Source organism: Nomascus leucogenys, chromosome 2, assembly GCF_006542625.1.
Source record: "Nomascus leucogenys isolate Asia chromosome 2, Asia_NLE_v1, whole genome shotgun sequence".
Taxonomy (NCBI): Eukaryota; Metazoa; Chordata; class Mammalia; order Primates; family Hylobatidae; genus Nomascus; species Nomascus leucogenys.
Genome location: NC_044382.1, coordinates 1,842,299 through 1,855,918, shown reverse-complemented (window position 1 = coordinate 1,855,918; position 13,620 = coordinate 1,842,299). Strand labels below are relative to the sequence as shown.

The 13,620-nt window shown below is 45.4% G+C and overlaps 1 protein-coding gene across 1 annotated transcript in view; it reads left to right on the top strand.

The window, feature by feature from the left end:
- Window positions 1–13,620, top strand: part of RUFY1 (RUN and FYVE domain containing 1) — a 59,313-nt gene that overhangs the window by 22,666 nt on the left and 23,027 nt on the right. The window contains exons 6-9 of the mRNA XM_030824684.1: window positions 3,238–3,299; window positions 6,120–6,185; window positions 8,823–8,892; window positions 12,517–12,618. Of these exons, the coding sequence (XP_030680544.1) occupies window positions 3,238–3,299; window positions 6,120–6,185; window positions 8,823–8,892; window positions 12,517–12,618 (300 nt within the window). The remainder of the gene's footprint in view (window positions 1–3,237; window positions 3,300–6,119; window positions 6,186–8,822; window positions 8,893–12,516; window positions 12,619–13,620) is intronic.

Sequence of the window (13,620 nt, the reverse complement as noted above, 5' to 3'; positions counted from 1 at the left end):
CACCCACTTTGGCCTCCCAAAGTGCTGGGATTACAGGCGTGAGCCACTGTGCCCGGCCTACTTTGTGTTTTTTTAAGAGATGAACGTTGAATGTTGTCAGATACTTTTTTTGGATCTATCAACACGTCAACCTGTTTTTAACCCATAAATATAATTGAACTAATTCATAGGTTTCTTATTGAATACTATCCCTGAATTTCTAAAATAATCCCTACCTGATCATTGTAAACCCCTGGATTTCATATGTTTACTGTTTGGAATTTTTGTGTCTCTGCTTGTAAGTGAAACTATTCTGAATTTTCTATACTGTCTTTGCCACCTTTCGGTGTCAGAATTATATTAGCCTCATAAACTGGAAGGCCGGGTGTGGTGGCTCACACCTATAATCCCAGCACTTTGGCGGGCCAAAGTGGGCAGATCATCATGAGGTCAGGAGGTCGAGACTGCCCTGACCAACATAGTGAAACCCCGTCTCTACCAAAAATACAACAATTAGCTGGGCGTGGTGGTGTGTGCCTGTAATCCCGGTTACCCAGGAGGCTGAGGCAGAAGAATCGCTGGAACCTGGGAGGCAGAGGCTGCAGTGAGCTCAGATGGCGCCACTGCACTCCACTGTGGGCAACAGAGCGAAACTCCCATCTCAAAAAAAAAAAAAAACATAAAAATAAAATAAACTGGAAAATCGCCTTCCTTTTCTTGTTTTCTACCACAGTTTATTAGATCAGGAATTATTTTTTCTATGCAGGCTTGCTAGAACTTACTGGTATGACCACTTCACCCTTATGCCTTTTTTGATCTTTGTTCTTTGACCACTTTAACTTTTAGCATAGTTTTGATCAATTTATTGATTTCCTAAGTCTTAAGACAATTTTTAAAGTCATTTATAATTTTTTTAGAAACCATTTCATTCAGATCTATTAAGCTAGAGTTGTATGAAAGTATTCTCTTACAGCTTTTGAAAAATCACTGTTCTCATTTGTGATGTGTATTTGCTAAATATTGATCACACTTAGTAGAAATTTGTCTACTTGGTTGAACTTTGACAAACCAGCTCTCTTATTTATCAATTCTATTTCGGGAGTAGGGCTTTATTTGCTTTCTAATCCATTAATTTTTGCTTTGGGCATTAATTCTTTCTCATCTTTCTGTTGGTTTTTTCCGGCTGTATTTTTTTATGATTTGGTTTTTTATTATAAAAGAAATGCTTGCTTATTGAAAAAAGTTAGGCAATACCAAAGTATATAATGTGAAAAGAGAAGTTGAACCTCCTCTTCTCACCCCAACCCCCGCCCCAGCCACAGTCCTCCTCCCTTTCCCACAGGTGATGGTAAAGATTCTGGGGAAAATTTTTCTAGAAGCTTTTCTACTTTTTCTATACATTTATGTTCACGTAGGTTTTGTTTTAAATTAAATATTTTCTGGTCTTCTATTACTGTGTAACAAGTTAGCAACAGCACTTAAACAGTAACAATCACTGTATCTTTCACAGCTGGGGGCTAACTGGGTTCAGCTAGTCGGTTCTTGTTCAAGAGCTCATGTGATTACAGTCAGGTGATGGCTGGAGCTGGAATCACCTGAAGGCTTGCTCTCTCCCGCGTCTGTCTGCTGTGCTGAGAAGACCAAGGAGCTGGGGGCTGGAATGGCAGGGGTTTCTTGGACATCTCTATGTTTACGTGGTGGAAGCTGTGTTGCCCTTTTAACCTAGCTGCAGAAGCCACACGGCATCATTTCTGCTGCATTTTACTTATCAAGACAGGCACTAAGACCTCCCAGAGTTGAAGTTTGGAAATATAGATTCCTTTTGGTAGGTATGTCAGAGAGGTTGCAGACATGTGTTAGAACCATTATACATAGGCTTGGTTGCTACATAAGTAGGATTACTATAATGAGATTGTACATATGATTCTTTGACTTGAAATTGTATCCTGGAGTTTTGTTCTTTTTTTGTTTTGTCTTTTGTTTTGGCAGTGTCTCACTCTGTCACCCAGGCTGGAGTGCAGTGGCATGATCTCAGCTCACTGTAGCCTTAACCTCCTGGGCTCAAGCAATGCTCTCACCTCAGCCTCCCAAGTAGCTGGGACTGCAGGCACGTACCACTGCACCCAGCTGATTTTTGTATTTTTGTGGACACAGGGTCTCACTGTGTTGCCCAGGCTGGTCTTGAACTCCTGCGACCAAGCCATCCACCCGCCTCAGACTCCCAAAGTGCTGGGATTACAGGCATGAGCCACCGTGCCCAGCTTTTCTGTATTTCTGCAAATGTATCTACTGCATTCTTTGTTATAGTTGCATAGGTTCTGTGATATGGCTGTAACATGATTGATTTCAACTTGAATGATGAACATTTAGGGTACACCCAGTTTTCCTGTATTTCAGATAAGAATGACTTCACTTATTCATTCTCAAGTGCTTTATTTCTTGGCAAAGCCGTTGATGTTTAGATGTGTAAGGGGTCTTGGTTCTCCCTTGAACCTAAGGGATGGAGAATTTTCCTGAAATACTGATTAGACCATTTTACCAAGATTTGGGGGAAGAAGGACTCAGAAATGTCAGTTAAGGTCACCACTTTATTTTTTTTTTATTTTTATTTTTTTGAGATGAAGTCTCGCTCTGTTGCCCAGGCTGGAGTGCAATGGCACGATGTCAGCTCACTGCAACTTCCGCCTCCCAGGTTCAAGCGATTCTCCTGCCTCAGCTTCCCGATTAGCTGGGATTACAGGCACCTGCCACCATGCCTGGCTAATTTTTGTATTTTTAGTAGAGACAGGGTTTCACCATGCTGGCCAGGCTGGGTTCGAACTCCTGACCTCAGGCAATCCACCCGCCTCGGCCTCCCAAAGTGCTGGGATTACAGGCGTGAGCCACCATGCCTGGCCAGGGTCACCACTTTAGAGATCCAGAACTTTTTATTATTATTATTATTATTACTTTGTAAACAAATAATTTTGTCGCTCTTTGTAAACAATGTGATTATTGAATAAACAGAGAAAACTAAACTAGGTCATGAAATTTCAGAATAGTCTCCGAAATCTGACATCTGGTAAGTTTTTCTTCTAGAAGGTGATAGGGTTAGGTTTTTTTGGTTTGTTCAATTGATTTCCGCTTCACAGAGCTGGTTGACCTAACTAAATGTTCATAGGAAAGAGATAAGAAAGTAAATACCCTGAATTTCAAAGGTTGTAAGGTTTATGAAAAATAGGACATTTTATTTAAACTTGTTCATTTTATTTTGTTTAGGTTGGAGTAATAGATTTTTCCCTCTACCTTAAGGAGGTGCAGGATCTTGATGGTGGCAAGGAGTAAGTATTGCGTTGTACATCACTTTTTTTTTTTTTTTTTTCTGAGACAGAGCCTGGCTTTGTTGCCCAGGCTGGAGTCCAGTGGCACAATCTTGGCTCACCACAACCTCCACCTCCCGGCTTCGAGCGATTCTTCTGCCTCAGCCTCCTGAGTAGCTGGGACTACAGGTGCGCGCCACCAAGCCCAGCTAATTTTTGTGTTTTTAGAGACGGGGTTTCACCATATTGGCCAAGCTGGTCTCGAACTCCTGACCGTGATCCGCCCGTCTCGGCCTCCCAAAGTGCTGGGATTACAGGCGTGACCCACCACGCCCACCACGTCACATTTTTAATAAAATTCTGGCAAAGGCGGGTCTTTGGGCCTAGCCGAGCGCCGGGTCTGCCGACGGAAATTGCCAAAGACTATGGAGGCCCCAAAGCCGGGCGTGGTGGGGCTGGAGGGGAGGGCGGAGGTGGGGAATTTCGGCCAAAAGAGCAAATCCGGGTTGGACTGCGCGATTGGGCCCGGTGGGGGTGGGCAGGGCAGGTGATCTGCCCACCTCGGCCTCCCAAAGTGCTGGGATTACAGGTGTGTGCTACCGCACCCAGCCACAAAATATACTTTTAATATATTTTAATTTGCCACAAAAAAAAAAGCTGGAAATAAACTGAGTATCTACCAGTAAGGAAAAAATTGAATTAATTATGGAACATCTGTAATATTCCACACTATGGTATATTTTGCAAACATAAGAAAGAATAAAGTAGATCTACTGGTATATTGAATGAGACTATACTATATTGAATGAGGAAAGTATGATGCTGAGGAGTACGTATATCCCGTTTTTGTAAACAAAAAAATTCCTAGTGTTTTTGTGTGTATATATGTATATATATATATTTTTTGAGGCAAAGTCTCACTCTGTCGCCCAGGCTGGAGTGCAGTGGCGCTGTCTTGGCTCACTGCAAGCTCTGCCTCCCCGGTTCACACCATTCTCCTGCCTCAGCCTCCCGAGTAGCTGGGACTACAGGTGCCCACCACTGTGCCTGGCTAATTTTTGTATTTTTTAGTGGAGACGGGGTTTTACCATGTTAGCCAGGATGGTCTTGATCTCCTGACCTCGTGATCCGCCCGCCTCGGCCTCCCAAAGTGCTGAGATTACAGGCATGAGCCACTATGCATGGCCTATTTTATATCTTAATTATATGTACTATATGTATATTAAATATTCTGATTATATGCACATAGCAGGGTACTCTGGCTGGGTGCAGTGGCTCACGCCTGTAATCCCAGCACTTTGGGAGGCCAAGGCGGGCAGATCACGAGGTCAGGAGATCGAGATCATCCTGACCAACATGGTAAAACCCCATCTCTACTAAAAATACAAAAAATTAGCTGGGCATGGTGGCGCACACCTGGTAGTCCCAGCTACTCAGGAGGCTTAAGCAGGAGAATCGCTTGAATCCAGGAGGCGGAGGTTGCAGTGAGCTGAGATCGCACCACTGCACTCCAGCCTGGTGACAGAGCAAGACCCTGTCTCAAAAAAAAAAAAAAAAAAAAAAAAAGATACTCCACAGGCTGTCAGTATGGGCAACCTGGGAGAGCAGAACAAGTAAAGGAAAAAAATGACGATACCAGAAAACAAATCCAGTACCTATAGCATGAACGTGTGTAGGATAATCCCCTTTTATGTGGATTACATATGTACATATGTATGTAAAGAAATTAGGAGAGCCTTACTTGCCTAATGCTCCGTAGAAAAGAATAAAAAACAAATTAGTAGAACCTAACTTTAAAATGTTACAGATCTTTTTTTTTTTTTTTTTGCGACAGGGTCTCACTCTGTCACCAGGGCTAGAGTGCAGTGGCATGATCACGGCTCAGTGTAGCTCAACCTCCCGGGCCCAAGCAATCCTCCTTAGGAGGTGGAGGGAACACAGACGCACACCACCATCCCCAGCTAATTTTTGTATTTTTTTTGTAGAGACAGGGTTTCGCTATGTTGCCCAGGCTGGTCTTAAACTCCTGGGCTCACGTGATCTACCTGCCTTGGCCTTCCAAAATGCTAGGATTACAGCACTTTTTATATTTCTTTTTCCTTTTTCTGTAGAAATGATGAGCATAAATAGTTGTGGGTTTTTTTGTTGTTTGTTTTTTGTTTTGAGACGGAGTCTCACTCTGTCGCCCAGGCTGGAGTGCAGTGGCGCAATCTCGGCTCACTGCAAGCTCTGCCTCCCGGGTTCACGCCATTCTCCTGCCTCGGCCTCCCGAGTAGCTGGGACTAGAGGCACCTGCCACCACGCCTGGCTAATTTTTTGTATTTTTAGTAGAGACGGGGTTTCACCGTGTTAGCCAGGATGGTCTCGATCTCCTGACCTCGTGATCTGCCCACCTTGGCCTCCCAAAGTGCTGGGATTACAGACGTAAGCCACCGCACCCAACCAGTTTTTTTTTTTTTTTAATCCAAACTGGCCTAGACTTTAGACTGATCAGTTTTGTGTTTTGAAAAGTCCCGTGCGCGCCTTTCCTTCCGTATCATAAGGGTTATGTCGAGCCATTTGCAGGTGGCAGGTTGGTATCTTCACCTTGCTTGCTCATCCTGAAACCTTGGTCTGCAGGGAGCCCACTCTCCTGGCAGCCTGGTCCTGGAGACGCTGGCTACTGTGCCCCAGGCTGGCTTTCTGTCTGTATTCTGGGGTGTGGATGTTACTGAGCTCTTCTGTCTCTTGGTTTCTTGAAGGCATTGGTACTTCTATAAGGTGATTGGAAGATTGGGGAACAGTTACAAAGTATTAACCATTAATAAAAAAAGTTCTCCCTTCCTATGCTCCTTTTAAAAGGCATGAAAGAATTACTGATGTCCTTGATCAAAAAAATTACGTGGAAGAACTTAACCGGCACTTGAGGTAAGACTCCTTTTTTTCCAATATGACAGTTACATACTCGGTATCCTGTCATTGTTTCATGGAACTTCTTTGAGTTGCCACATATTTATAAATAACTTGTTTCTGAACCAAGACAAAAGGGTCATCATTCAGGCAACATTTATTTGTACAAACTGAAGAAGTATGATTTCTTCTTGATAAACTCTTGGGAAATCTTTATTCTGTGCTTTTTGCAGTTACATAATACAGAGAGGTAACTACATTAAACCTGGACTCTCCATTCCTCGCCCCACAGCCACGTGGCTGGAAATCCCTTCCTGGCAAGCACTGTTGCTGCTGGGAATCAGCACACAGCACCCAGTGCATTAGGCCAGGAAAAAAGAGTTGAAAACCACTGGGCTAGGCCCTCCAGAGCAATGTACTAGTGATCACAGGCATCTTTATCTTGATTTTTTTTTTTTTTTTTTTTTTTTTGCTGGAAATCTGTGGATGTGTTTCATGAAACACTAATCCTTGGAGGTATTCGTGGGGAATGTGGAGAGACATGTTATTCCCTTTGAGTCCCCTCTAGAGAGTACATTGCACATTACAGTTCTCTGCAGGGGCCGCCTCTCTGGCCCCAAAAGCCAGGTGAAGAAGCTGGCATGTTCCTCCCAGTGTAGTTAGGGACACGTCGCTCTGGGGCTGTTTTTACTTTTCTTTTTTTTTTTTTTTGACAGGGTCTCACTCTGTTGCCCAGGCTGAAGTGTAGTGGCGTGATCTCGGCTCACTGTAGCCTTGAATTCCCAGGCTCAGGCAATTGATTCTCCCACCTCAGCCTCCTAAGTAGCTGGGACTACAAGCACACGTCACCCCTCCTGGCTAATTTTTGTATTTTTTGTAGAGACAGCGCTCCACCATGTTGCCCAGACTGGTCTCAAACTCCTGGGCTCAAGCAATCCTCCCACCTTAGCCGCCCAAAGTGCTAGAATTACAGGCGTGAGCCACCACACCCAGTCTGGGGCTCTTCTTAACTGTGATGTTGACTATTTTTTGAAAGAGTTTTTTGGTTGATTCCTAGTTTATTGAGAGTATTTATAAGAAATAGATATTGAATTTTATCAAATACCTTTTAGTGTCCATTAAAGTAATCATGGTTTTCATCCCTTAATCTACTGATGTGGTGTATTTTATTAATAGACTTCTTCATACTGGACCATTCCTGTATCACAGGAATAAACTCCAATTGATCATAATATTTTTTATTATGATTTTTTGAGACAAGGTCTTACTCTGTCACCCAGGCTGGAGTGCAGTGGTACAATCGTGGCTCACTGCAGCCTCCACCTCCCTGGGCTCAGGTGATTTGCCCACCTCAGCCTCCCAAGTAGCAGGAACTACAGGCATGCACCACTACAGCTGGCTAATTTTTTTGTATTTTTTGTAGAGACAGGGTCTCCCTTTGTTGCCCAAGGTGGTCTCAAACTCTTGGCCTCAAGCAATCCTCCCTGGTTAGCCTCCCAACTGCCGGGTTATAGGCTCATGAGTCACCTCGCCCAGCCAGGATCATAGTTTTAATAATTCAATTATCCTTTTAACATGTAACCTGGCTGGGTGTGGTGGCTCACACCTGTAATCCCAACACTTTGGGAGGCCGACGTGGGTGGATCACCTGAGGTTGGGAGTTCAAGACCAACATGGAGAAACCCCATCTCTACTAAAAATACAAAATTAGGCAGGTATGGTGGCGCATGCCTGTAATCCCAGTTACTCGAGAGGCTGAGGCAGGAGAATGGCTTGAACCTGGGAGACGGAGGTTGCAGTGAGCTGAGACTGAACCATTGCACTCCAGCCTGGGCAACAAGAGCGAAACTCCATCTCAAAAAAAAAAATGTAACCTGACTTGCTGAAATTTTATAGTTTTCTTTCTCCGCCATCATGTCAGGGTTATGTAGCATTGCAAAATGAATTAGTAAGCTTTTCGTTATGCCTGGGAACAGCTAGCTTCTAGATCATGGGCATTATTTGCCCCTTGCGAATATGAAGCAGCCAGGCGTGGTGGCTCACGATTGCAATCCCAGCACTTTGGGAGGCTGAGGCAGGCGGGTCACAACGTCAGGAGATCGAGACCATCCCGGCTAACACGGTGAAACCCCGTCTCCCAGGATTACAGGCATGAGCCACTGTGCCCGGCCTATTTCTTTTTTAGTCATCTGGAAAGAGAATTTTTTTCTCCCAACACAAATGGTGATAGAAACCAAAATGTGTTGGCAGTCATGTACCTAAAGTAAAATTCATTAACAAGGTATTAATATTTTTGGGTAGAAGGATTCAAGGTGTTTTTTTTGTTTGTTTGTTTTGAGACACAGTCTTGCTCTGTTGCCTGGTCTGGAGTGCAGTGGCGCGAGCTCAACTCACTGGAACCTCCACCTCCTGGGTTCAAAAGTGATTCTCCTGCCTCAGCCTCCCAAATAGCTGGGACCACAGGCGCCCGTCAACATGCCTGGCTAATTTTTTGTATTTTTAGTAGAGACGGGGTTTCACTGTGTTAGCCGGGTTGGTCTTGATCTCTTGACCTCGTGATCCGCCCGCCTCGGCCTCCCAAAGTGCTGGGATTACAGGCGTGAGCCACTGCACATAGCCTCAAAAAAGTTTACTTAATATTCTTATTTTCTACAGCTGCACAGTTGGGGATCTTCAAACCAAGATAGATGGCTTGGAAAAGACTAATTCAAAGCTTCAAGAAGAGGTTTGTAAGTTTTATTGAAATTTTTAGACAAAACAGAATGACCCAAGGTTAAGAGAAATGGTGTAGTCGGTAGGAAGGGGACTTGCTAGCCTCCAGCTGCCCCACGTGGGACAGGAGAATGTCTGTGTTCTGCCCTGTCCCAGGCTCCCAATGAGACACTGCAGCTGATCACGAGCTAGTTCTAAGTGACTTAGATTTTATCACCTCAGAGTCATCCCATAGAAGGCAATTGTTCTTTGGAAAAGCCCAGCTTGTGTTATGGAAGTGCCATGTCTTCCTCTTTTTCTGCCCTTCCCATGATGCCTTGTGCCTCCCTGCTGCCCCAGAAAGCACAGACTCTGTCATAAGGAATAAGTATCCTAGCCCAGCCCTTCTGCGTTGGCCTCAGGAGCATGCAACCAGCCTCCCCACAGTGCGGTCTTTCTCTGCTTTCTCACTAGGAAGAGAGAATGAAAGGACAGGACAAAGGAGGGCTGAGCCGAGGAAGAGAGCTTGCTGCCAGCTGCCCGGCAGTCTCCTTGGTGGACACATCTTGTCTCCTGTTAGCAGGAGGGGGGTGCTCAGCCCTTCTGAGGCTTTCCACAGGTAGCAGTCCCCGGCTGCCCAGGCCTCCCCCCTAGAAGGACAAGGGCTCTGAGAGGGGCTTGAGAAGGAACACCTCCACGGCATGGAGGTGGGTTACAGCAGAGAGGAGAGCCTCAGAGCCCATCTCTGTAATGAGGGACCCCGTGTAAGGCTGCCTTAAAGCTGACTGCTCCCTCCTGAGGTGCCAGCCCTGAAAGGCTTTCAGGAAAGGAGCTCAGATTTGTGTGAGCAGAAGGAACTTCAAGACAGTGTCATAGATGGGGGTGTCATGGGAGAAACTTCAGGGAACTTAGGATTGGAGGCTTCACAGTCACCTTGGTAGGCAGGGCTTTGAGCGTCACTTTTCTCACCTTCAAATTAGGTAATAATACATACTTTACACCACTGTTGCAAAGATTAAGACTAGTATCTTGTAAATGTGCTTAGGACAACACTTGCCACGTGGGAGCACTCGAGTTGTTTGATTTTAGAACAAGCAGATTCACTGCATCTCAGTCAAGATGGCGTGCTTTGATGAAGCTCCACTTTAGCTTTTGAAACTAAGCAGAGTTATATGGGGTTTTTCTGCTTTTTGAGACAGGGTCTCACTCTGTCACCCAGGCTGGAGTGCAGTGGCGCAATCATAGCTTACTGTAACCTCAGACTCCTGGGCTCAAGAGACCCTCCTGCCTCAACCTCCCAGTAGCTGGGACTACAGGTACACACCACCAACACCCGGCTAATTTTTTAACTTTTTGCAGAGACCGGGTCTCGCTTTGTTGTTCAGGCTGGTCTCAAACTCCTAGGCTAAAGTGACCCACCCACCTTGGCCTCCCAAAGTGCTAGGATTACAGACACTGAGCCCAGCTTCGGTTGTGTTTTCTTTTTCCTTTTATCTTTCTTTTTTTCTTTTTTGAGACAGAGTCTTGCTCTGTCTCCCAGGCCACAGTGCAGTAGTGACGTGATCTCCGCTCACTGCAAGCTCCCAAGCTCCGCCTCCCGGGTTCACACCATTCTCCTGCCTCAGCCTCCCGAGTAGCTGGGAATACAGGTGCCTGCCACCACGCCCAGCTAATTTTTTTTTTTTTTTTTTTTTTTAGTAGAGATGGCATTTCACCGTGTTGGCCAGGATGGTCTCAATCTCCTGACCTTGTGATCTGCCCACCTTGGCCTCCCAAAATGCTGGGATTACAGGCGTGAGCCACCGTGCCCAGCCAGGTTATGTTCTCTTTAAAGGCAAACGATTGTAATAGAAAATGTGCTTCAGGCAGGTGTGGTGGCTCATGCCCGTAAATCCCAGCTCTTTGGGAGGCCAAGGCGGAAGACTTGCTTGAGCCCAGGAGTTTGAGACCAGCTTGGGCAACATGGTAACACCCTGTCTCTACAAAAAATTTAAAAGTTAGGTGTGGTGACACACACCTGTACTCCCAGCTACTTGGGAGGCTGAGGTGAGAGGATCACTTGAGCCTAGGAGTTGGAGGCTGCAGTGAGACAGAGTAACACCCTGTCTCAATTAAAAAAACAAAGAAATGTGCTTAGTGAAAAGCATAGCCCTCTTCAGGGCATGCTCTCTGCATCTCCAGAGAGCGGAGTGGGAATTAGCTTATGGTTTTTGCCTGCTTCTTCCCTTTGAGCAACTAACACGCCCTTTAAAGCCTTGATGTTTCTTTTTTGGGGCACAGCAGTTATGTGTAGAAACCCCAGGCCTGGGTTCTGAGTCTAAGTGGAGAGTAATTCTCAGGGGGTTTAGACACTGTTGACAGAGAAAGTGAGGAGTTCAGTGCTTCGAGGTCCCTCCACTAGTGAATGATGCCGAGAGCCAGCCACGCACCAAGGACAGAGATCTTGCTTCTTTCTCCCCAGCTGCACCTTCCTCTCTGCAAGCTGTGTGATGAGGCTGGAATGAGGAGGGGTTGGTTGGTGCGTTTACTCATCTGCCTTGCCTCTTGCGACAGCCTCTCCTTAGGCAGGTCCCTGATGGTGTCCTGCTTCTCTATGCTTTTCCCTCAGCCATGAGAAGTCCTTCCAGGGGAAGAAGAGGTCCTCTTGGGCATGTCTTCAATGATTTGTTTTTTATTCCTCCCTGCAAATTCTTTAATTCTCCCTCTAGTGATTTAAATATACTTTTACTGATCATTAGCTAGAAAAACTGGAAAGAAAGAAGAGTCAGGAAAAAAGCCCATAACCCCTTTACTAAGTGACAACTATTCTTGTCATTTTATTATTTGATTTGTATTGTTCCCAACTTTTCTTTTTTCTTTTTCGAGACAGGCTGTGGCTTTGTCACCCAGGATGGAGTGCAGTGGCATGATCTCAGCTCACTGAAACCTCCGCCTCCTGGGCTCAAGCCATCCTCCCACCTCAGCCTCCTAAGTAGCTGGGATTACAGGCATGAGACATCACACCTGGCTGATTTTTGTCTTTTTTGTAGAGATGGGGTTTCACCATGTTGCCCAGGCTGGTCTCGAACTCCTGGGCTCAAGCAGTCCACCCACCTCAGCCTCCCAAAGTGCTGGAATTACAGGTGTGAGCCACTGTACCCAGCCACTCCATCTTTTCTTAAGCATTTTTAACCTAGTTGATTTTTTTTTAATACAGGTGAGAGCATACCATATAACCTTTTTTCCTTATTAGTATTATATCTTAAGTATGTTCTCAAGTGATTAAAAGCTTTTGTAAACATTTTATTGACTACATATTTGTTTTATGCTTCCACTATGATTTAACTATTTCCCTAATAGTGAACATTCAGGCTGTTTCTAATTTTTTGTGTCTATAAATCTTTGTCCACATTAAGCAGTATGCTATCATTTTTGTAGAGGGAGACAATCTGGAGAGGGCAGAGATGGCTAGGGGCAAGGGCGAGGAGAGATTTTACTACATACATTTTCATGTCTTTGGAATTTGGAACCATGTATTATTACCTATTGAAAACAAGGAAATAAAATATCAAACCTGTGAACATACATTGTCAACTGTGAAGATGCCAAATTAATGTTTTTAATTTGAACAATGAGATTAATTTTGATGTTAAGAACTGTAAAAATTTTCCTTAATCAGCTTTCAGCTGCAACAGACCGAATTTGCTCACTTCAAGAAGAACAGCAGCACTTAAGAGAACAAAATGAATTAATTCGAGAAAGAAGTGAAAAGAGTGTAGAGGTGAGAAATTGACCTTACAGTTGGGCAGCGTGTTCCTCACTCAGACACACCTATTGTCAATCTCAAGTTCATGGCTTAAGAACAACCCAGTCTTCAGAATGCAAAGGTGCCTTGCTTATGTCAGAAAGTGCCTCTCACCACCATCCCTGCCCACGTCACTCTCAGACCACCTGGATCACTTGGACGGGGACTCCCTGCCTGGCCTGTGGGCCTTTGCATGCCAAAGTTCCTACTTGTTCTTCAGCATCCACTCACCTGCCATGTCCTCCATGATGTCATCCCAGGGGCCGTGGGCAGGCCTGGGCCATCCTCCTGTATTCCCATTGCTCTTTGTGTCCTTCTGTGATACAGTCCCTTCGCTGTTTTGTAGAATTGTTGGCTTGCAGCTCTGTCACATGATGACTTGAGGATAGAAACCATATCTGGACCGGGCACGGTGGCTCACGCCTGTAATCCCAGCACTTTGGGAGGCTGAGGCGGGCGGATCACGAGGCCAGGAGATCGAGACCATCCTGGCTAAGACAGTGAAACCCCATCTCTACTAAAAATACAAAACAATTAGCCGGGCGTGGTGGTAGGCACCTGTAGTCCCAGCTACTTGGGAGGCTGAGGCAGGAGAATGGTGTGAACCCAGGAGGGGGAGCCTGCAGTGAGCTGAGATCGCGCCACTGCACTCTAGCCTGGGGGACAGAGTGAGACTCCGTCTCAAAAAAAAGAAAAAAAAGAGACCATATCTGATTCACTTCTAAATTCACTCAGTGCTGAAAACATGTTCATAAGTACTGGATGATGGGTTGAATGAGGGTTTTTCCCACGAACGGACCCTTGTTCTGTTTTTTGTTGTTGTTGTTGTTGTTTTTGTTTGTTTGTTCTTGAGACGGAGTCTCGCTCTGTCACCCAGGCTGGAGTGCAGTGGCACGATCTCGGCTCACTGCAAGCTCCTCCTCCCGGGTTCACACCATTCTCCTGCCTCAGCTTCCCGAGTAGCTGGGACTAGAGGCA